At 41.6% G+C, this 24925-nt stretch overlaps 1 protein-coding gene across 5 annotated transcripts in view; it reads right to left on the bottom strand.

Annotated features, from left to right (window-relative positions):
* Positions 1-24925, bottom strand: part of Kyat3 (kynurenine aminotransferase 3) — a 63707-nt gene that overhangs the window by 7132 nt on the left and 31650 nt on the right. For 3 of the 5 annotated variants that reach the window (XM_052731129.1, XM_052731128.1, XM_052731131.1), the window contains 3 exons: positions 22497-22683; positions 18950-19023; positions 17631-17717 (listed from right to left, as the gene is read on the bottom strand). In XM_052731129.1, the coding sequence (XP_052587089.1) occupies positions 17631-17717; positions 18950-19023; positions 22497-22683 (348 nt within the window). The other 2 variants (XM_052731130.1, XM_052731132.1) reach the window with 2 other exon arrangements.

Below are 24925 nucleotides of genomic sequence, written 5' to 3'. Positions count from 1 at the left end.
TCTGTTCCTTCTGCTGTTTGAAAGTAAACTGCAGTAATCCCTGGAATGCTGGAGCATCTTTGTACCTTTGTAACTAATCCATCTGCATATAGTAGACACCCAATACATGTTGATTTATATGATACTTACAAAGTGAAAATGCCACACTACCTGTAGGGCTTAGGAGATGGTTCAGTCAGTGAAAAGCCAGCTGCGTAAGCATGAGGACCTGAGTTTAGATCCCCAAGGCTCATGTAAAAAAGCCATCTTAGGCACATGTGTCTCTAACCTAAGGGCAGGAGAACAGAGACAAGTAGATCCCTGGAGCTGCCTGGCTGGCCAGTCTAGCCAACTGGTGAGTGCCGAGTTCAATGACAGACCCTGTCTCAAAAGGTAAGAGTGATCAAAGAAGACATATGCATGAGCACATACATGTACACGCATCCTCCCTCCACACGTGTGCACTACACATGCAATAAAAAATTACCTATACTGTTCTTTATAATAATGAAGGAAAGTTAATGTGGATGGACTGGTGGGATTCTCCATTATAGCTAGCTACCTCTACCTGCTTTTTTTCTTAGTGTTTCCCCCATGTATACAATTTTCTATTACACCTGCACACCTCTGGACTCATCTGTTCTACTTCAGTCTTTTCATGACACAATTTAATTTTGAAGCGCTCTGATAAATACTCAATCTGAACATACCTATTCCTCCTTCAGGTTATGTTAAACTCCAGCTACAATCTTTCAAATTTTCAGGACACTTTGCCAGAGTCATGTGATACAAGCTGCACTTCAGTGTAATAAGAATTTAGCTTGGGCTTGCTTTAAAGCAACTAAACCGCACTGTGACAGATCATACCTTCAGGCACTTTTTATTGGGACTTGAAAAAACAAACAAACAAACAAACAAACCCACTGGATTTAGAGCTGGATGCATACCTACAATTTCAACACTTCAGGAGGCTGCTCTGTAAGAGAATCACAAATTCAAGCCTGAGGCCAGCCTAGGCTACACAGAAACATCCTTTCTTAATTTCTTTGAGTTGATTTATTAATATGGAAATACAGATTAAGCATACCCACTCTGAATATCTGAGTACTGACATTTTCTAAAATCCAAGTGATTTTAAGTCCTATTAGTACAGTGGTTCTCACCTGTAGGTTGCAGCCCCTTTAGGGTCACATATCAGATAGCTTGCAAATAGGATATTTACATTACAATTCATAACAGTAGCAAAATTAATTAGGAAGTAGCAACAAAAATAATTTTATGGTTGGTGGTCACCACAAAAACATGAGGAACTGTAGTAAAGGGCCACAACATTAGGAAGGTTGAGAACCACTGTGTTAGTATATCACTATTAGAAATTTTTATACATTGGACTTTGTTATATCATTACTTAAATATAATTACTTAAAGCATATGAAATCACCTTCAGGCTATGTGTATAAGGTGTATATGAAACTAAAGAATGTCTTTAAAATTTGGATCCCATCCTAAAGATACCTCATTATGTATATGTACATATTCCAAACATTTTTTTTAAAATAGGTATAATCCCAAACATTTTGGATGAGGGCAGTCAACTGTGTTTCTCTATTTAATTGACTATCAGATGAATTAAAGGAGAGATTACATAACTTCTTAAGATAATTCATGAAGCATTGTAGACAGCTGCTCTCATTTCCTGAAAATTTAAAACCCTAATCACAAGGGAGATTGTATTAATATTTATACATGACCTCATGTCTAATTTTCATAATTTAAATTAATGTAAAATACACTCATATTATACTATAGTGTATCTTATTGTGCTGCATTTCATCCGGTCATGTTTTATTCACACAAACAGATCTCATTCATTTATTCAGTTTTTGTTTTTTCAAGCAACAGACTCGAGCAAAATTCTCCCATCTATGATGGACAAAATGGTTCCCTCCAGTTCTTAGTTATCAAAACCAGTGCATCAGGAAGATCTTTGACGATATTTATATCAAACATGGATGCCCACATGGTAAGCATCTACCAGCATAGCCAAGGCCTCAAAGGCCATACTTATATTACTTTTCATTTACTGTTGTAAAAATGATCCCTAGAAATGGATCAGTTTACTCTATAGTATTCTAGAAGGTGCATTTCCCTAGGTTTGGGCAACAGCAGTTGAAACATCCTGTTGGTATCATATTAAACTGAAAACCAAACTCTGACTAGAAATATCTGCTTACTGGGCAAAGGAGAGAGATGGCTGTACCACTCCTGACTTTCAAGCACTAGCTTTGCTGTTCTGCACACTATTTGGTTCCTACTAGGAAGGATGCCAAAACATTGCTAAAATGTCTTCCAGGACCTGGCCCATCAGTTCCTAGCTTCCTTCCCTATTCTGTTTTTCTCCTTAGCACTTATCAGCTATTGTATCTTTAACCTGCATGTTTGTTGCCCTATGTGTTCCCATCTTTGGAATGTGAGTTGTAGATGGTAATAATTTTGTCTCTTTTGCTTGCTGTAGTATTCCCAGCAACTATGGCTCATACATAGCAATAATTATTTTATTGATTGATTGATTTTTTTTAAGATGGGATCTTACCACATTGCCTAGATTGGTCTCAATTGTGCTTTTTTTTTTTTCTTTTTCCTTTTTACACCAACCATTGCAGTAGCTGAAAGTAAGGGCACTAAGCTGATAAACACCCCCCAGTGATCAGCTTTGAATTACAAACTGCTCGGGACAGTTTCAAGGCAGCTAGCTGAGATGTCCCTGCCTCCTGCACCACTCCAATCAGGACTTCAGATAAGCCCTACACTTTCCCATCACACAGAGACTGGCAACAAATGATACAGCTAGCTCTCCCAGGAGCTGACCACTATCTCGATTTTCTCAGGGTCCCCTAGAGATGACAGTGCCCCCCCCCCCCCCCCAGACAACAGGAAGCAATCTAGAGAACACAATACCCACATTCCCAAAAGGTGGGGTGGGGTGGTTTTTGGTCATTCAGTGGGTTATAGATATTTGTTATCATTCACAAGCTGTTACTGGTAATGGTCAGGAAAAAAGCTGAACAAAGATTAGATTTAGGGATCTCATTCTGTAAAGAAAAAGGGAGGATAAAGAAATGATAGGATACTGAGAGCCTCCCCAGCACCCTGCCTCTTCCTGTTCCCATGATGTCCTCATCTATCATGGTATCTCCCTCCCTGTCCTCCCACTCTGTCCCTGTTCCAGCTTGACTCTCCCATTTCCCTATGTTCTCATCCCCCACTCCTTGCCCTCCACCACCCCACACACCCAGTCTGCTCATGTAGATCTTATCCACTTCTCCTTCACTGGGTCATCCAGGTAGTTAGCTATACTACTGGCTTATGTCACCAGCAGAAAGATACTTCTTTTAATTCTGTCTTCATGAACTAACCATTTAATTTTAGCTTGGCTCCTTGAATGCATTTAATATTGTGAACAACTTAATAAATGGACATCTCAAAAAAAAAAAACGATAGGATAAAAAAGAGTATATTATTGAATCTACTTTTAAACTAAAAAAGCAACTATTAGTCTTAAATATTTTACATTGGTATGGATTTTTGTATATTGATACACATTTAAGATTATTTTTGTTAGAACATACTGTACATATGTTTCTACTTGTTTAAGATACTGTACCTATGCAGCTCATTTAACAATGTAATGTGAATGTATATCCATTGAATATTATAATTACAAACTGTTTAAGATAATTAAGAAATGAAGTTAGCAGTTGGTCATCTATAACAATTAAACTTGTAGTCATGTTAGATGTGTTTTCAAGGTCAGAGATATATTTTAGATAGACAAGTGTTCTTCAGACACTTCAGAGATCTACAGACTATGGCACTTAAGATGTTTCAATAACATAAGTCTTTTCCATGACAATGAGACATGTCTGTTCCTGACAGCACCAATCTACTTTAGAGAAGATGATGGGCATCAAAGAACCTCCATGTGGAGTTTGCTTTCAATGTGGCAAAAGTTAGCCACTGGGCAAGAAATTGCCCTTGCCTCAACTACTGACAGCATGCTGTCCAAATTGGACAAGCAGGATACAAAAGAAAGTGACTGCTAAACTTTGCCAAGACAAGGTGGGACAGTCCTTCAAATTCCAGCTTCACAGAAGTCTGTCAGATAGTCTAGGCCTGTAGGATCAACCCAACATTGCAGAGGGTGACTGGCCAGGCAGCTAGCTGTTTCTATCATTTCTATAGTTTTGGGATTTGTTTGCTTTGCACTTCCTGTTTACCTGAGTAATATTATATCCTTCTTAGGTCTCTGATGGAGGTGAAGACTAGGTTATACAGTTTTCCTTGTTACAAAATTCAGAAAAGAAACTTACAAAAGAAGTGTTAAGTGTATAAGGTTGAGAGACATAAAAGGATAGTTTTGGGTTGGTTAATACAAGAGGAAAAAAAGTGAATTAGGTACAAAACTTTGGACTCACCAAGATAGGATAGATAATGGATTATTTTATCTGAATTTGCCAAATGCATATGTCCTGGACATTGTGAATGTAATCTTTTTAAAGATTTATTTATTTATTATGTATACAGTGTTCTGTATGCATGTATCCCTGCCTGCCAGAAGAGGACACCAGATCTCTTTATAGATGGTTGCTAGCCACCATGTGGTTGCTGGGAACTGAACTCAGGACCTCTGGAAGAGCAGCCAGTGCTCTTAACCTCTGAACCATCTCTCCAGCCTGTGAATGTAATTCTTACCTGATAATTTTGTTCTTATTTATTTTAACTGTTCTTATTATATGCAGTTTTTCTTTGTCAGAGTTATAACCTTCCCTTTTTATTTAGACAAAAAGGGGGAAATGTGTGATATTTTGGTTGCATTGTGACTGACAATAAAGCTTGTTTTGAATCAGAGGGTGGAGCTAGCTACTAGCTGACCAAAATTAACCATAGAGGATTTGGAGTACTGAGGACAGACAGACACAGGAAGTAGTAGGGTAGAGCTTAGAGGGTCTCAGCCTTTTTGCATGGAGGAATGAAAGAGATAGGTCACTGGTTGCTTCTCCACCACTTCTCTGATCATTCAGGTTCTTACCCCAATATCTGACTCCCAAGTTTTTATTGATAAATAATAATTGGGTAAACACACTAGCTTCTATACTGAATGAGACAATCAATGTAAATGTTTTTAAGCTTTGTGTGTGTGTGTGTGTGTGTGTGTGTGTGTGTGTGTGTGTGTGTGTGCCCGTGTGCCCACAGAGGCCAGTGAGGGCATTAGAATTCCTGGGGGGAGTTACAGGATTGTGAACTGCCTGATGTGGGTTCTGGGAACCGAGCATAGGTCCTGTGGAAAATCAGCATGTGGTCTTAACTGGTGAATCGTCTCTTGAGCTTGCCAGTGTGAGGTCCTGAGCTCTTCAAAACCATCACATCCAAGGTGGAGCATGATGCCAGTGTTTTAGAGAACAGCATTACTGAGGGAAGAAGTTTAGAAAATGGGAGTTTTCATGAGATTTTTACTTTTTCATTCACCTGTTATTTCACAGAATGTGTCATGGATCATAAAAGTAGAATTAAAGTGAATTAACCTAGGAATCTATGTAGAAAGGAAGCTAGGTATTAGAACCTTTGGCTTTGAAGTTTCAGCCAAAGTGGCATATTTATTGAGTGAATAGACAACTGAGAGTTTATAAAAATCATGCTTCCAGCATTAATTATGTAATATTTCTTTCACAAATGCTGAATGTAAGTGTAAGGAAAGTCACTTCTGTATAATATGGTGAAGTTAATATTGATTAGAAAATCCAGTTATCACTACCATTTATTTTTGATCGATCCCAAGACGGCTGTTTGTCAGCAGGGGAGCTTGTGATTTAATTGGCAAGATGGAGTAATTAGCTGTATTCTCAGAGCAGCAATACAATGAAACTCTCATGTCTCAGACATGTGGTTGAGGTTTATGTTTTGTTTTGTCTGCCTTGGGGTTTGTCCACTTGGGAACCTCCTTGTTTATCTGGGAATAATTTTTCATTTAAAATGTTTGCTAATTGTATGGTTGAATAGTTGCTTTCGTTGTTAAGATGGGGGAAATCCCTGAGTTTAACAAGATTTGCTGTAACTTGTCCCCCTTTCCTACATCCTCCCAAGCCTGACACTCTTTTCCCTGGGGTCTGATGGTACCTACTGAGGGAGGGGCTGCTCTCTCCTTGCCTTTGATCAATGGATCTTCCGGGAGGTTGACCTGCAAACTGTCCTTTATATCAGATAGCAACACATTCATCTACAGAAAATAGAAAGCACTCTAATTGGCTAAACAAATAAAGGTTTATTTATCTTGTGCATGACAAAGTCTATTAGTAGATGCAGTGGCTTCCAAGGCAAGGCTCAACCTCTTTCCATCTTTCTGCACTTTGTACTCCTTAGCATGCAGACATACACCCTCATGCGGCTTCCTCCAAGAATGCAAGATGGAGGCTGCATCTCTGTACCTTGCTACTACATTCCAGGTGGAAGCAGCTAGAAGTACAGAGGACAAAAAGTCTTTTTTTCACTCCCATCTATTACCTTCTAAGACACTTAGAAATAATTGCACAAAAAGCTGAGAAATTCAGTAATTTGGTTTTTTAGCTTAAACAGTAGAAATAGTCAAAGAAAAGGTGGACATTTTTTTTTTTCAAAGCCAAACTGTAATTTCATTGTATTTCCTCTGGAGTACAAGAAGTCTTCATAAGTTTCTTGTTATCTTGGAGTGTCCATGTGTTTAGTTAGTGACAGATGACATCAAAGAATGACTTATGGGATCTGTAGATGACTTATCGGCCCTGTGGCTGACCTGTCCATATCAGTCCTAGTTCTCCAGAGAAATGGAACAATTGTGTGTGTAGACATATGGAAAATGCTTATTTTAAAGCTTTGCTTTATGTGATCGGGGGCGGGGGCTGGCAGGTGCAGAATCTCCCTGCGGTGTTTGTGTGTTACCTTGTGTTCTATCCAAAGCTTCAAGTCATCATGACACATGTCCATATTATAAAGGTAACCTGTTTGATTCAAAACCCACTATTTCCAGGGCTAGAGGTGTTGCTGAATGGTGGAGTGTACACTTGGACCAGGGGCTTGATCCTCATCACAAAAACAACACAACCTTTACATACAAACAATAAGAGCAACAATGACCCACAAAATTCAAAAATAAAACAAAATCCACCCATTTTCTTGGTAATCTCATCTAAAATCATTCTGAGAGAAACATCCTAAAGAATGTTTGCTCACACATCAGCCACCAAGGCCTACCTCGCTGGGGTGGTTTGAAAGAAAATGGCCCCCAAAAGGAGTGGCACTATTAGGTGATATGGCCTTTGTGGACTAGGTGTGGTCATGTTGGAGGAAGTGTGTCACTGTGGAGGTGGGCTTTGAGTTCTCATACTCAAGCTATGCACAGAGAGACAGACCACTTCCTGTTGCCTTTGGATCAAGATACAAGGACTCTCAGCTCCAGCACCATGTCTGCCTGCACACTGCCATGACGGTCATGAACTAAACCTCTGGACTGTAAGCAAGGTACCCCATTAAATGTTTTCCTTTATAAGAGTTGCCATGGTTAGGGTAGGGCTATGTGTTTATTTGTCCACTGATGAACAACCATGAGGTCCTACTTGTGGAAGGGAAGACAGGTGGGGAAGAGAGGGCGGTGAGACCAAGAAGGAAGGAGGAAGAATTTTGCTCCTTGGAGAAAGACAACAGAAAAAGAATTCCAGGAAGAAAACTATAAGATGGGAGAGGTATGGACACAAGTCACTTCTGAAGAGACACAGGAACCTGATGGAGCATGGGTGGCGAGGTGAGCACTGAACAAATCCAGGGCTGGCTGCAAAGAGCGGGCCCAAGGCCGGGTGATAGCCTCCCCAAGATCTCAGCAAGGCTGAAGGGCAAAAGTTTCCTGTGAGGGGACTGGAGAGATAGCTCAGAGGTTAAGGGCACTGGCTGCTCTTCCAGAGATCCTGAGTTCAATTCCTAGCAACCACATGGTGGCTCACAGCCATCTGTAATGATATCTGGTGCCCTCTTCTGGCTTGCAGGCATATATGCAGACAGAACACTGTATATATGATGAATAAATAAATCTTAAAAAAAAAAGTTTCCTAAATTTTGTATGCCATTTAATAGCTGTCTCCAGGGGTTCTAAGCTTTACTATTTTTTTTTTTTTGGTCTGGGACCCAAGCAAGGGGCCTAGCATGTGCTAGGTGAGCATTGTACCACTGAGCTACATTCCTAACAATGAGCTTTTTTCCTTTTGAGGACCCAATTTTTAACTAACAACTATTCTATCACTACCCCCAACTTGTGTGGCCCGGACAGGTTCAGGGATGACCTTTGTTACTATGTGTATGAAGAAAGGACAAATGCCAGGTAAGGTATATTGCAAGCAGTTTCTTATCTGTCTTTCTGTTTTTCCCTTGAGCAGGTGACTCCACTGTGACTCAGTTGTGGTGCTGGTGGTGGGCTGTGATGTGGGAAGACAAGAGAGTGGATTTTTGTTTCTTATCCTAGAGAAATTAGCAATGGCTGATGTGGTAACAGGTAGAGAAAACTCGGAGTGACAGACACAGAGAGATGTCTATCAAAGGCGAAGGATGTGAACTCACAGCCACCAGTGCACGCCTGCTTGTGCTCAGAAGCCCTGGTGCGGGCACAGAACTTCAACCCCACGGTGGAGTTCTCATTTTTGGCCAGCTAGGCAAGTTCAAACAACATGGCAATAGGTCAAAGTGTCCTGGCCAGAGTGACAGAACAATGAAACGTAGGGTAGGCGAGGAAATGAGCATGCTTGTGAGGCCTAACAGCAGTCACACTGAAGGTCCTGTGCACTCCGGCAGAGGTGATCAAACTGTCATCTCTGTAAAAATCATCCCAGAGGGGTCAGTCCTGAGATTATTAGCTCCCAGGGGAAGGGCCTGCGTTGAATCTCTGTTTTAAAAAGGCTCTTAGCTGATGTTGATGTAAGAGGGCTGTGGACCATTTTCTGAGAAACATTGGGTTTGGAATTGTAGTACATTCAAAGAGGGACTGAGAGAGGGGGAAGAAGGGAGGGGGAGGAGGGGGGGAGAGGGAGAAAGGGAGAGGGAGGGGAAAAGAGAAAGAGAGAGAGAGAGAGAGAGAGAGAGAGAGAGAGAGAGAGAGAGAGAGAGAGAGAGAGAGAGAGAGAGAGAGAGAGAGAGAGACAGCCATGAAAACAGGAGCTGGGTGACGGGGTGTTTGGGAAACCATGAGCTGGAGGGCAGGTGGTACAGTGACATGAGGATCTCAAAGGTGAAACAGCCTTGAGTGATGACAGTTCCACCATGTGGCCAAGGGAGTGGGTGGCTCAGCTGGAGTAGAGGTGAGTATCAGCAGAGGCAACAAGGTCAAGGGATGAGAAACCTAGGCTGCCCTTATGGACCCTGAAGCCACCCCAAGGCATGGAAGCGCTGGGAAAAGAGAAGCAAAGCCAGGAGCAAAGTTCCGTGTCTTTGGCAGGGAGCTACAGGCACCCACATCGCTGCTGGGGTGTGAACACCTCGGGGAAGTGAAACTTGCCCACATCGCGTGTCTGCAGCTTACCATGCTGTCTACAGACAGAGCCAGCAATCCTTACAGACCAGCTTCCTGTGAAGTATGTGTGGCTTTTGTTTGTCTCATTTATTGAGAGAGAGTCTCATGTAGCCCAGGATGACCTCCCGCCTCCGCCTCCCAAGCACTGGTATTGCAGACATATGCTACCACACCTGGTACAGTAAATGTAAATGTGATTTCTGTTTCCATTGATGAGAAAATACAACATAGAGAAACTGACTCTCACAAAATACAGGAAAATATTTTAATATATTCCAAATGAATAAAACCAGAATTTACTACATAGTGTTAGGAATAGGGTGAATTTTGGAAAGACAGTGATGTTTGTCCTGAAATGTTTTCTTTATAGTGCCCACAAGGTGGCAGCACTGAGTACTGAGCCCTTGCAAGAGGCTGGAACACTCACACCTATTTTACATCAAGACTGCTGGCTGTTCCATGCCTTGATGATTTCTTCGGCAGCATCCAGTGTGCTGTCTTTCTGGAAATTAATAAAAGAATTGTATCGTTATATATCAATATAAACTCAAGTTACAGCAATATTTAAACATAGAAGATACAGCCACATGGTAGTGGTGCTGGCAGTGGTTGCACGCCTTTAATCCCAGCACTCGGGAGACAGAGGCAGGGAATCTCTGTGAGTCTGAGGCCAGCCTGGGCTACAGACTGAGTTCCAGGACAGTCTGGGCTACATAGAGAAACCCTGTCTTGAAAAAACAAAACTAGAAGACACAAGAAAATATCTAGTCTTAGGTGAAGAAACAATTTCAAAGTAAAAACACAAATGCAAAAACTAAACTGTGAGGGGTGGGAAGATGGCTCAGTGGTTAGAGGTGTATACTGTTCTTACAGAGGACTCATGTGGGGTGGGCGGCTCGCAAAGCTGCCTAAAACTCCTGCTCCCGGGGATATGATGACCTCTCTTGCCCTACATGAACACACACACACACACACACACACACACACACACACACACACACACACACACACAATATTTTCAAAGGAAACAAAAACTGAAGAACTGAAAGCAGCTATTCAATTAACTATAATTAGAGAAAGAAGTCAATGCGTTCAGATGCACTATATTGAAAAGTAGCAGGCAACTCCTCCCCACTTTCCTGTCAACCCCTCCGTTCTCCAAGACAACCTCTCACGGCAGTTCCTAGGTTTCGTTCTAATGGCTGCCAGTAAAATCCAATCATATGCTCAGGCTTCATTTCCTTATCTGTGAACATTGTATTCTTCACTATAGTTTGCCTTCAATAAGGAAAATAGTTCATTCTAATCAATACTCTGGGAAAAACTGCTATGATTATTGAAAACTAATCCTCTTAGCTTTTGAACAGACAATACATGTTTTTTTTTTCTTAATTTTTATTTATTTATGTCTGCATGTATGCCTGAATGCCAGAAGAGGGCATCAGAGCCCATTACAGATGATTGTGAGCCACTATGTGCCTGCTGGGAATTGAACTCAGGACCTTTGAAAGAGCAGCCTGTGCTCTTAACTGCTGAGACATCTCTCCAGCCCAACAATGTATGTTTATGATATGAAATTAAATGGGCTGGGTGGTGGTGGTGCACACTTTTAATCCCAGCACTTAGGAGGCAGAGGCAGGTGGATCTCAGTGAGTTCGAGTGAGTTCTAGAAGAGCCAGGACTACACAGAGAAACCCTGTCTCGAAAAACAAACCAAACAAACAAAAAAACAAAAAGAAAGAAAGAAAGAAAGAAAGAAAGAAAGAAAGAAAAAGAAAGAAAGAAAGAAAGAAAGAAAGAAAGAAAGAAAGAAAGAAATTGAATGGAAGAGGTAATAGTGAAGATCTAGTCTTGTGTTGTTCTCCTCTCCCTCTCTCTCCCTTCCCCGCACCCCTTCCATCTGCTCTTTCTACCAAAATGGTTAGGCAGGAAAGCCAGCTCCTGGGGCTGAGAGCCCAAGCAGCCTTGAGTAGAATGGTGTAGTCAGGGCAGCCACTGTGCATGTCAAAGTTGCTGACACCAGCAGGGGTGGTTCTGACCTGATAGGGATCCAAGTTAGTGAGGCCTCTGTGTGGTAGGGCAGCCCATGCAGGTGACCTGATGCTGAATACAACAGACACCTGCCATGAGGTGTGACAGCCTGAAAGTGAGATCAGAGAATGTCTAGTGTGGGGCACAGAGACTGTGAGGAAGGTACCTCTGAGGGAGAATGGCAGAGCAGGGTCTGGGCTCAAAATGTCAAAATATATTGATAGGGTCATCCACTGAGAGGTGTCTGTGTGTGTGTGTGTGTGTGTGTGTGTGTGTGTGTGTGTGTGTGTGTGTGTGTGACTGGCCAGAGGTCAATCACATACAGAGGTATTAAGTAATTAAATGATGAGAACTAGGTTTCACTCTCGAAGAAGGGAGTTACAAACACAGAAATGGAAAAAAATTACAATTAACCCTATGATAATTTTCAATAAATTTGGATACAAATAAATACAGATGCAATCAATTCTGTCTACCCAAGGGTTCTGCTTCTCAACCAACTGATGACTGAAAATATGTGAAAGGAGAAATTACACCTGCACTGAGCATGCACATATTTCTTTTTCTTGTTAGGATTCACAAACAATACACTATAACATCTATTTGCATGGTGTTACATTGTAGTAGATTATAAATAACCTAGAGATGATTTAAAGTATACAGAGGATGTGCATATGTTACAGACAAATAGTATGCCATTTATATGTCACTTGAATATCCTGGAGTTTGGAAATACAGATTTGTGGGAGTATGCAATTAATCACCCCTTGTTACAGAGGTATGACTGACATATATAAATGTGCATCTGTGCAAATGTATTTATATATTCTCTACCTCTGCCTGCTTATATACTGGGAGGGCCTAGGAACAGCAACACACAACAGCAGTGAACACTCAATATCTAGATCTTGATTTAAAGGAAAAACTCTTGCTCTAGGGCTGGAGAGCCAGTTCAGTAATTAAGAGCTCTTCTTGCTCTCAATGAAGACCTGGGTTGGGTTCCCAGAACCTACATGGTGGTTCATACCATTTGTAATTCCACTTCCAGGGGAATCTGACACCCTCTTCTGGGCTCTGTGAGCATCAGGCGCACATGTGGTGTACAGACATACATGCAGGCAAAACACCTACACACATATACAAAACAAAACTAAAAATAACAAAACACCACCTCCCAACACACACACATAAAGCATTACTCTAAAAGGAGCCAGACTTACTGGAAATGGCTGGTTCCAGATTAGAGTAGATAATGATAAAACAATGATAGAAAGTTAAGAGGATGTCCCAACACAATGGTGGCACATCAAAAGAAACAGAGGTCAGTTTACAGGGACCCATAGTGGCCCCATTCTGGAGAAATTTAAATTAAAATAGCAACAGTGATAAATTATAACTCATCAAATAAGGCAGAAATCTATGAGTTTTTAGTGCTACCTATGAATAAGTAAAATGATTAGGTTACTTGATGAGAAATGGACTATTGCTATAATTTCAAAGCAATTCCTTCGAAACAGTTAAGATTTGTAATAGAAAGCTCTAACTTTACTGGAAATACATGTAAACACCACCTTAATCAAGTGCTTGAAATTAATAGTAGCAGGCAAACTATAGTCATGTGTAATCATCACTTTTGTGTTCCTATCAAAGTGAAGAACCTGAGTTGAACCGTGGCGGAGTATCAAGTCAATGTGGAGTAGGTTTCCTTAAAGTAAATTGGCTAGTGAGTTTTATAGTGTCAAGGCAGTGAATGTCAAGAGTAAGGTCCCATCCTGGGGGATGACTCATCCCTAACAGGCTTGAGGGCCAGCTGGCCCAAATCAGTAAAATGATACTTTCTGAGAGCCAACCTGGGTCTGTCTAAGGGCCTTAGCAACAGCAGCTGAGACATGATCTGAAGATGACCCAGACCAATGAGAGGCAGCCATAGCACGCCAGTAGATGCATATTCATCAGCCCTTCCCCTGGGGTGGGATGGAGGGTATATAAGGCTTGCCTTTTCCTGAATAAACTGAGCTTGTTGTTTCAACATTCTCCCAGAGTCTGTGTCGTTGACTCTGTGCCTACTTGGCCCCTTCCACCAAAGAACAGCACAGGACCCTGTTACACCATCACATGACAACTAAATGCAACACACAGTTCTGGCCTTGACAGACTGAGCAACATGATTCTGGACTGAGTGCCTCTGCTTTCTTGTTCTAAGGATTTAACGGGGACAATCGGTGAGACTTGGAATGGAGCTGAGAGGTAGAACAAATGATTTGTCAATGTTAATTTCATGGTGCTGAGGGCAGTGTACTGTGGGTTTGGAGAATGTCCTTGTTAGTGGGGAACACACGATGAAACATTTGGGGATGGTGGATTATCATTAGCAGTTAAGTAGATGCTTTACTCTGAGATGGTATTTCAGAAACTATAAAAACATGCTGAGTACATTTCAGATATATAATCTTTTGTGTGTACACATATGGGAATGATGTATGTGCATGCATGCAATGTCTGTGTATGAATTTGTGTGAGGTGTGTGGAAGAGCACAACCTTGGGTATTGGTTTTCACCTTCGACTTTGATGAGGTTGCATGATTATGCCAGGATTGCCATCTCTGCCCCTGCTATGCTATAGGATTACAGGCGTGTGGAACTGGACTATCTCTGCGTGTGTCTTGGGATACCAACTCAGGTCCTCACACTTCTCCAGGTGCATTTAGCACTGAGCCATCTCCCTAGCCCTGCAAAGTTGTTTCTTCAGTCAGTCATCCTCCCTCACCCTTCCTCAGCCACTCTATTTTCTTCCCCAGAGGCAGCCCTGGGATTTTATTCTAGATCCTTCAAGAGACATTTCAAGCATTTAGTGAACAGAGGCATTTCTGAAAACAAAACTACAATTATTGGAGTTCTATTTGTCCTTTTATTTTTTCAGAGACTACATATTTCATTTTTCTTCTACTTCCACAAATTTCTTTCTAACATTGTAAAATTCTGTTTTTGTTTTTTTTTTTAATTCTATGCTCTTTTACTTCTCTCAACTCTGATATGGTGCTTAGAGAGAAGTACTTGGTGTCCTGCAGAGTTTTCAGTGTCACCATAATTTCCAATACCTTTATATTCCCCCAAAATTTCTTACTTGCTCTCCAATAGATCCCGTTTCATCTTCCTGCATTATCACACCACCACTTTGCCAGACTTTAAAATGTCTACCTCAACCTACTGTCTTAAGTATTTGAAACCTCAAATGTCACAATTTTTAACTGTTCCCTGTCACTGTTCATTTTCCCAGTAAATACTATGAAAGCTGTTTTGTTCATGTGTCTTTCCTTTTCCTTATGATGTTCTTTGAAAATGTGCACCTCACCCTTTTGCGATTATGAACGATTTCTGACTGAACACCGACTGTAAGCTCTCTCTGCCAGTGCACGCACCACTCTATTGATCTGAAGAGAGAATGTGATGCTCTGTGACCTGAAGATGGATTTGTAGATTTTTAATTTTTATTAATTTTTATTTCATGTGCATTGGTATTTTGCCTGCATGTGTGTGTCTGCATGAGAGTGTCAGATCCTCTGGAACTGGAGTTACAGACAGTTGTGAGTGGCAATATGGGTGCTAGGAATTGAACCTGGGTCCTCTAGAAGAACTGTCAGTGCTCTTAAGGACTGAGACATCTCTCCAGATTCATGGATTTGCAGATGTTTAACAAGGAGGAACGGGGCAGTGCTAGCAGACAACAGAAATTCTCTCTAGTTCATCAACAAGTTTAATACACTCATGTAGAGATGGAGAGGTCAGCCAACTGGGAATTAATTACATGGACTAACTGAAGACCTTTCCTCCATATTGCCTCAACCCAGCTTTTGGCAACACTGACAGATAAATGAGGAAATCCACAGTCCAACCAGAATTTCCTTTCCACCCAGCCTTACAGTGTTTACATAACATGACTGCAGACTTGTGCCCTGTTTCTCCTACTGTCAGAACATCTGAAATTCCTACTGTTCTTGGTACCTGCTATCCATTGGCTTCATCTATTATTTGAGACTCAGATCCTTTCTAGGCATCCTGTTCTTGTACCATTACTTTTATGACACTTGGCAGCTCTTCCCTGTACGCTGGGTAATTTGTGAAATCATTTTATAACTCTCCTGAGTTATTTCCAAGAAGAGAAAAGGGTAGGGCTGTGTTTACTGGATTAAACCTGAAGTTTGACTTTGTTGTTTTTATTTTTCAAGACAGGGCTCCTCTGTGTAGTCCTGGAACTCACTATGTAGATCAGGCTAGCCTTGAACTCCTCTGCCACACCTCCACACCCCCCAATGCTGGGATTAAAGGTGTAGGTTACCACTCCCAGCTTTAACTGAAGTCTTAAGGTGACTTTTTCCTTCTGTTGATTATGTTTGTATTTTCAAAGAATGTGTTTATAAAGATGGCCTCTGGCTTGTGGTGGCTCTGTTGACTATCTTTTGATTTTATGATGACAGATATTCAGTAGCAACCATACTTTGAATTTTGATGTTTTTTTTGGGGGGGGCTAATGATTTATTGTAAGATACTGTCTCCTAATGCTGGGCAATATGTAGCATGGAGCCTCATGATCTGAAAGGTAAATGGCTGCTACCCTAGCGGGCACTGCATTGCTAAGATACAATGTTCAGTGGTATGGTTGTGGCAAAGGCATTTTCAACATACAGGATTTTTAACAAGACTTATCTGGATATGTCTCCATTGTAAGTACAGAAACACTAGGACTTACATTTTTTAGGCCAGCAATTATGATGGTATGCTTTATTAACCTTACTTTTTCTATTATATTTTAGTCAATTGAATACTCACATTGTTCTGTTGTAAATACTTGCATTCTACTCATGGTAAGCCTTCCATATTTTGTTGATAGGTTATAGTATTTACCACTGTGTGGTGGCAGCAAAAGCCTTTAATCCCAACACTCTGGAGGCAGGATCGAGTGGATCTCTGTGAGTTCAAGGCCAGCCTGGTCTACAGAGCAAGTTCCAGGATAGCCAAGGCTACACAGAGAAACCCTGTCTCTAAAAACAAAAACAAAAACAAAACAAAAAAGTGTTTATGTTATGTTAGATAGACTATGGATGAACGAGTTAGTATAGAGATTGCCTCAATCTTAGTCAGAGTGTTTTGCACATAGTATGTATGTATGTATGTATTCATGTATATATGGTATGTGCTTGTTTTGCATGTCTATGGATGCACGCGTGTGCATACCTGTGGAGGCCTGAAACTGACATTGCTCTCTTCCTTGATTGCTCTTCATGTTTATATATTGAAGGAAGGTCTCTCACTGAATCCAGAGCTCACCAACTATGACCTAGTGCAGCCGTCAGCCTGGCCTGTGGCTGCAGCCTCTGCCTTTGGAGTGATGGGGTTACAGGTCCCCGCCTTGCTTATCTTGCTTTTATGTGGGTTCTGGGAATCTGAACCCTGGTCCTCATGCTTACTTGGCAAATACTTTCTCCACTGAGCCACTCCACAGCCCAGCAGTAAGGTCTTAAAAACAGCAGATCTAGGATGGTCTAATGGTGATGAATGCACTCAGCTAGCCATAGGGACATCTTTCATTTTCATTTTTAAAAATCCATTTTTCTTTCTTTTTTTTAAGCTGTGTGTATGTGAATGTGTCTGTGTGAGCACATGCCACACATGTAAGGATACCAATGTGTGGTTATCCATCCACACAGTCCAGAAGAGGGTGTAGGATTATAACGGTTCCCCTCAAAAAAGGCTGACTCAAGGATGGCTGGCTCCCAACACTTGGAAGACTGAGGCAAGAGGATTGTCCTGAGTCTGAGGGCAGCCTGGGCTACAGAGTGAGACCCTGCTGCAAGAAACCACAAATAAACAAACTAGAAACAACAGCAAACAGAAGCTGACTACTGATTTACAGTTAACTTCATGGCACCCCGTCAAATTTAAAAAGTGTCACTTTGTATGCATATCATTTTTAGAAACAGGAAAAAGATGCTCTATAAATTGGAATAAAAGATACATTTGTGAGAATACAAAAACTTACTTTAATGAAGCAAAACCGCACCAGCTTCTCAAACTGTGGTTTAGACTCCGAGTCACAGAACGCTGAAACAGGGATGGCTGACAGTTTCTGAAAAACAAGGACGAGGATGCAACAGGAAGGCTGTGCACTTTCCAAATGTCAGTGAGGAGACCACAGACAGCAGAAATAGGTACTGTTGACACTCATAAGTTTTAAGAAGCAAAATATTTTTAAAATCCCTCCAGAGTTTTGGGGATTTAGCTCAGTGGTAGAGTGCTTGCCTAGTAAGCGCAAGGCCCTGGGTTCGGTCCTCAGCTCTGATAAAAAAAAAAAAAAGAAAAGAAAAAAATAAATTAAATGGGAACTAGTTGGGAAGAAAAAAAGAGGCCAACAGGAGTGGGAGTGGAAAGGAGTGAATATAAACAAATACATTCTAGGGGCTGGAGAGATGGCTCAGCGGTTAAGAACACTGTCTGCTCTTCCAGAGGTTCTGAGTTCAGTTCCCAGCAACCACATGGTGGCTCACAACCATTCATAATTTGATCCGGTGCCCTCTTCTGGCCTGTAAGCATACATGCAGACAGAATACTGTATACATAATAAACAAATAAATATTTAAAAAAAAAATCCCTCCAGAAGTCCTAAGTGAACTGAAACGTGATCCTAATTAGTCTTATCAATAAAAACCAGGAGTCAAATATCAGGTTAATACCTGAAAGATCAGAGAAGCAAAGGAGCAGCCATTAGTGACTTCTTACCTCTTCGGATCCTCAGACCAAATGGGGGCGCCCCTGAGATCCTGTCTCCACTCCATATTCCTGTCTCCACCTCCCTAGTGCTGGGATCAAAGGCATGCACCTGATTGCCTGGCTGTTTCTCTTTTAGACCGGTTCAATCTTGTGTAGCCCAGGGTGGCCTTGAACTCCTGATCTTCCTGCTTCCTCCTCCCAAGTGCTGGGATTAAAGGTGTGTGGCGCCACTGCCTGGCCTCTATGGTTAATTAGTGACTAGCTCTGCCCTCTGATCTCCAGGCAAGCTTTATTTGTCAGAACACGAACAAAATACCATACAACAGTGGACTGTTTGGATGAAAGCTAGAATCACTGGGGAAGCAGAGGCAGGCAGATCTCTAAGAGTTTAAGGCTAGCTTGGTCTACACAGCAAGTTCCAGGCATGCCACGGCTACATAGTTGGACTCTGTCTCAAACAAGTAAGCTAAACTAAAATTTTAAAATAAAGGGGAAGAAACAAAGCTAGAATTAAATGTCATACAAAGCACACCCAAAGGTTACTTGATAAGCTAACTATAAAACATCACTGCAAAGGTCAGTAAACATTACCTTCTTTTTCGTCATCCACTTCACAAACTTATAGTCATAAGGCTCATCGCTCTTCATGTCGGAGAGGTCAGCACCTACAGCCACAGGGAAAGGTGGGTGGCGGAAGGATTGTATCTGACACAACAAGGGCTCCGCTTAAGACTGTCGAGATTCAGATTTTCTCCTGACTCACACAGGTTTAACCTAGAACCTTCTAGAGGTTATTGATACACTGTGCTGGAGTCTTACACTACATGAGGAGACTGAGTGACGTACTGAGGCGGCACTCACATACAGGACATCATGCCTGTCCCTGCAGCTGCCAGCACAGGAAGAGAAGGTGAGGGAAGCAATGGGGAGTGCTGCTTCACCATCAGAAAGAAGACGCCATGATGCTAGTCTTTGTCATCTATCAGTGAGGATGTGAGAGCACCAGTATCATACAGCTCTCTTGGGAATGTGATTATTAGCAGAGTTCTGAATTCAAGACCTGCCATACCATATATTTTCAGTAACTATTAAACAGTCAGCCATTGTTCTTCATTGTAAGGTGTAATGGTAATTACGGTTTTCCTTTTTTCTTTCTCTTTAAAATTTTTGAGATAGCATTTTGCATTATAGTCCAGGCTGGACTAGAACTATGTACCCCCAGGTTGGCCTTGAACACACAGCAATTTTCCTGCCTTAGCTTCTTGAGTGCTGGGATTATTGATGTGTACCACCATGCCCGGTTACTTTTATTTTCCTTTTAAATTATTTACTTTGATTTTTAATTGTGTATATGCATATGGGAGTGAACATGGGTTTGTGCATGTGTGTGTGGTACCCAAGAAGGCAAGAAGAGGGTGTGTGATCCCTGGAGCTGGAGTTACAGGCTGTTGTGAGCTGCCTAATTTGGGTGCCAGGAACTGAACTCTGGTCCTCTGCAAGAGCATTATGTGCTCTTATCCACTGAGCCATCTCTCCTTTCCAAGCCTCCTGGCTACCTTTATTCCTATGTTACCATCAGATGAAATTTAAATTTTATCTTTAGAAAAAGGGGCGAGCTAAATTCTAGTGTGGGAAACAATTCATACATTGTAAAGTAAAACTTTGTTCATGTGAAGAGAGGTTGAGATGTTAATATCTCCCCCAGAGGTAGCGTCATAAAGAAGGGCATCCTGTCATACAGAAAAGCTTTTCCATCCAAATCCTTCTGACTCCTACCTAACCACATTGTATCCAGAACTAAGACACAAGCTAGTACTGGGCTCAGGATGGACTGACAACATGGAAAGGATACTTTAGTGCAAAACTGGGATAAATCCCTCCTCAGAGTCTACTGTCCGGGGAAAACTGGATCCGTGGAGAACCCTGAGTATCGTTTCCCGGGGGTCTTCCGCCTATTTTCTCAATAAATAAATTTGGGTGGGAAATCTTATATACTTGAAATTGAAAGAATATCTGGTGGGAAGAAATTGGATTGGGTCAGATGAGAGCCACAAGGGCATCTCAGTCTAAACAAGTTTCCTGTGGGAGGGAAGGCTCTTCATGAAGATTAGAGTGTGTTCTGGGAAAGGCACACTGCAAAAACCATGAAGGCCTCCCCTGCAGCCCAAGGTGGGACAGGCCTCCCCTGTACCCCAAGATGGAGCCAGAGCTTTCGACCACTTCCTGGAAAGGGACCTCGAGCCTCAGCTACAAGTATAGCATCCAGTTCTCTGAAACCTGTGATAATGAAAAAATTACTAATGTCTAATGCTTGTGTACTACAAAATGGTTCTTACATGAATATAGAGCTAAGGGAGCCCCTCCTACTTCAGGAGTTTCCCCCACTTTCTCTTAATGAATCTATGTGCATGCTGCCATACTTACAAAAAACTAACATATGATCATTCATTTGTCACATAAAATTGAATTTTATTCCCTCTAGGTTTCTAAAATTTAGCATAAATGAGAAACTTCAGTTTTTCAAGTTCAGTGGCATATAATATTACTACAGTCTAAAATACTGAGAACTGTATTAGAGTGATCATAATTAACCAATAAAGGATACTCAAAGGTTTATTATTAATAATTTTTTAAATATTAAAGAAATGTAAGTTTTATGTAGAAACTGTCGGAACATGGCCAAAGGAATGATGCATGGTGAACAATGCCTTGGGCAACTGTGAGAGAGGCTCCAGGAAAAAAGGCAGAAGGCCTTTACCTCAGGTGCATTTTGTTCCCTGGATTGCTCTTGGATGTGACTTCATATCTCCTGTGACAAACGTTTACATTCAATTTATAAGACATGTTTATTCTTGATGGATGTTGGAACACTGCTATAGGATCCAGTCCATGAAAGGCTATGCTGAGTGCTGTCCTCAGTGGGTCCTGAATCTGGGTATGGCCTTCTGCCTTGCTTTTGTGCTTTCCCAGATAGAATCTATAGTGTGTGTCAGGCAATTGTGTTTGTATTGGTCTGTCCTGAGAAAGTTCTGGGAAAGGGCTGCTCTGTTAATACTTAGTATGTGGTTACTGGTATTATTTATATGGTTTTCTGATCATGTTTTTCTCAACTCAAACAACCTTCCTTGGATCATTGCTTTCTTTGCTACATTCATGTATAAAGTACACTGAAACTGAGGTAAGGTTGTCTACATCATTAGACTGTAGTCCGACCATTCTTTTTTTTTTTTTTTTTTGGTTTTTCGAGCCGACCATTCTTTAAGGTCCTCAGATCCCAGGTCTTTGTAGATGGACCTGCATAGGTTGGCAAAGGTCAACAAGATTCGTGTAAAAACATCATTATACTTCCAGCTCGAAGATTTGTTGATGGCAAGTCAGGATTATATCATCAACTTCAGATAAAGGCAAGTCTGATGACCTGAATTCAAGCTCCAGAACCCACATGGTGGAAGGAAAGAAATGATTCCCAAACGCCGTCCTCTGACCTCCACACATGAGCCTTGGCTTGTGCCCCACACCCTAATGTAAAATGAAGAAATAATCCCATGCTTTTTGGAAACAGAACTATAAAGATTCCTGATGCACAATTCTGGGAAGTTACTTAGGGCTTTCCAAGCCTTCCTGCCTGCAAAGATGGCGCTAGCAATGCTTTCTAGAAGAGGGTATTTGAGTGGGTGGCCTCCAGTAGACTCTCCATGATGGTTAGTCACACCCCTTTTTTCCAGCATTCATTTCAGCATAAAATAGCAGGTATTTTCTTACGGCTCCACAACTTCTGGAAATTTCAGTTTTCCTACCAAATAGCATTTAGAAAAGATAAACAAACAAAAGAAAACTTCCAAGTGAACTATTTCATGCGTACTGTTTCACATTCAGAATTTCTAGTTACACACTGGAACACAGTAAGAGCAGTTAGTTCTGTAACAGAACACCCAGAACAACAGCAAACTGATAACCACGTATCAGGAGGGAAAACTCAGGTGAAAGTCCTGAAGGAAAGCAAATGGTTGGAATTGTTGAAACGATCTCTTCTAGAGATAAAATGCCATTCTGATTTTGATACTTTCCCCTCACACTTCCCTGCTATCATTTCACACATAAGTGTCTGTAGATGTGAAACAGCAAAGGGGTTACACACCTAAGGAAGACACGTCAGCGATGATGAAGTAACCCCCATCGGGAATGATGGGTTTCAGGCCAACGCTGGTAAGTAAACGCACCATCCGATCTCTTTTTACTTCTAATTCCTTTGGTAGAGAATTAAAGTAACACTCTGGGTCACCCATGCGCTTGATATCAATCCAAAAAGCCTGGGCCAAGGCTGCCTGCATGTTAAGATTAAAAAAAAAAAATGGAAAGGAAGCATGGTAATGTCAGTTATGGCTCATTTTACTAGTAGAATAAATAAAAGTCATCCAATTTGTGACAAGGAAGTCACTCAGGAAATTACAGCCAGATTCCTGTGAACTATCCCGCTCTGTAAGTTAACGGAGGAAGGAGTTTTATCTAAAAGTTTAAATCTAATATGACAAACAGGAAGACATGAAAATCCCAACCAAAAAAGAGGTGTTACACAAAAAGAGTGTACTTGGTCACAAAAAGGTATGTATTGTTTTCTACTGAGGTGAGCTGTGGTCCAGCTTGCTAATCTCAATCTGAAGAATGGCCAGAGAGGTGAAGAGGGAGTCAATGTTTCCTGTTACCTAGGATGGCACAGGAAGAAATTAAAGCCAGCCTGCTGTGTAGACAAGCAAACACAAGTTCCTCATTCCTCAGAGGAAATGCTAAAATCCTTCTGATTCCAGGAAAGTGGTGTGAGTTAAACAGGGACTAGAAACAAGCATCTAGAATGTGTGGGCAACTCCTCCAGCAGTGGTGACTCAAGAGAAGAGAGAAGTGGGACCAAGAAAAGCCAATATTGTAAAGAGCAAAGGGCTTCACGTTCGTGTTCCCCCTCTCCATATGGCGAGTCTTTGGTCTCCAAGGTACAGGCTTCAGGAGGTGTGGCCTTTGGGGATGATTAGGACAGAAGATTAGAGGCCCCAGGAATGGAACGAGCACCACTTCTATCATGAAAGAACACACTGAAAAAGTGACACCTATGAGGTAGTAGTAGGTCCTTATCAGATGTGGCATCTGCCAGTGATCTTCAGATCCATGAGAAATAAATTCCTTTTCTTTATAAGCTGCACAGTCTCTAGTACTGTGTTACAGCAACCTTCACAGACTAAGTCAATAAGGATCAGGTGACTGGGAAGTATGTCAGGTCAGGAGGATAAAAACAGGTCACAATCAAAGTAGGCATACAGCACAAAGATCTGCCAAGCAGAAGGCCAGATGCTTGGCAGGCAAAGTGAGCCATTTGGGTAAGAGCTGGGACCAAACAGTTCACAACATAGGCACAGCCCTGGCTGTCATAAAAACTCCAATGAGTACCTATTGAAGGGTGGATGCAGGGGTGAAGTGGAAAGGGCAGGGGAGAAAATCTGTTCTGTATGATAGAACTGTAGCAAGAGACAGAGATAACAGGTGGTGGGGGCAAGAGCAGAGAGAAGTCTGTGGCAGGAGAATTTAGCAGTAGGACAGAGTCAACAGTTCTTCCACACTAGGAAATCAGCATCCAGTTTCCAAACACAGCTGTCTGGGGAATTTTCCCCAAATACAGAATAAGATGCTTCAGGAAATAGTCTAGAATCTCAGCTTTACCTTTCCGAGCAATTTGTTCATTCACTATAGAAATCATTGCCCTGGAAAATCCAGAACACAGAGATACAAACGTCTGTGCTAAGTGTACCTGGATTCCTCTCTTTCTCCCAAGCCTGGTTGCTAAGTGTTGCCCCGTGGCAAACACCATTGACTTAATCTTCCAGCTATCCAGGGTCCCATCATTCCACATCACCTCTGCCATCCTCACCTTGGTTCAATCCACTGATATCTCTCGTGGAACTCTTCCCTTACCTTCTCCCTTAATGAAGCACCAGACTCCTTTTGAAAAACGTATGATCATGTTTCACGGCTTCTTGTGTCTCTCAGTCCTAGCAGTGATGTACATGTCCCAGCCTGATGTGACTCCCAGCTACTGCTCAGATCTGAGGCTCTCTTACTCTTCACCCCTGGTCACCTCATCCCAGTAGCCATGTTTATGATATGATATGGCAGCCATGCTGTCGACCGCTGGGTCTTAGCTCTTCCTATTCTCTCAGGCCACAGGGCTCTTCTCTAGGTTAACCAGCACTCAGATGCTGTCTTCTCCATGAGGCTTACCTCCCAATATGACATCATATACTCTCCAACCTGGATCATTGCATCTTCCTTCTTCCCTACCTTCTCTTTGTGTCCATCAAAATCTGACATAATATATTTTGAAAGCATCTCTATGATTTATGTTCCTCTATGGGTGGTAAGCCCTATGAGTGAAGCTGCTTTTTGTCTGTAAAATCTCTAATCTTCAGTAAATCTTAGTTGAATAAGAGTAAGTGAATGGCTTTATTTTAAGGTGATAAAATGAACTTAAAATATAATAAAGCAAAGCTTCAGAATGAGTCTTTATCATAAGGTTGCTTTAGA

This window comes from Peromyscus californicus, unplaced genomic scaffold (assembly GCF_007827085.1).
Source record: "Peromyscus californicus insignis strain IS unplaced genomic scaffold, ASM782708v3 Scaffold_9__1_contigs__length_137607984, whole genome shotgun sequence".
Taxonomy (NCBI): Eukaryota; Metazoa; Chordata; class Mammalia; order Rodentia; family Cricetidae; genus Peromyscus; species Peromyscus californicus.
Note: the sequence above shows the minus strand (reverse complement) of the source record. Positions and strands in the feature narration are given on the sequence as shown.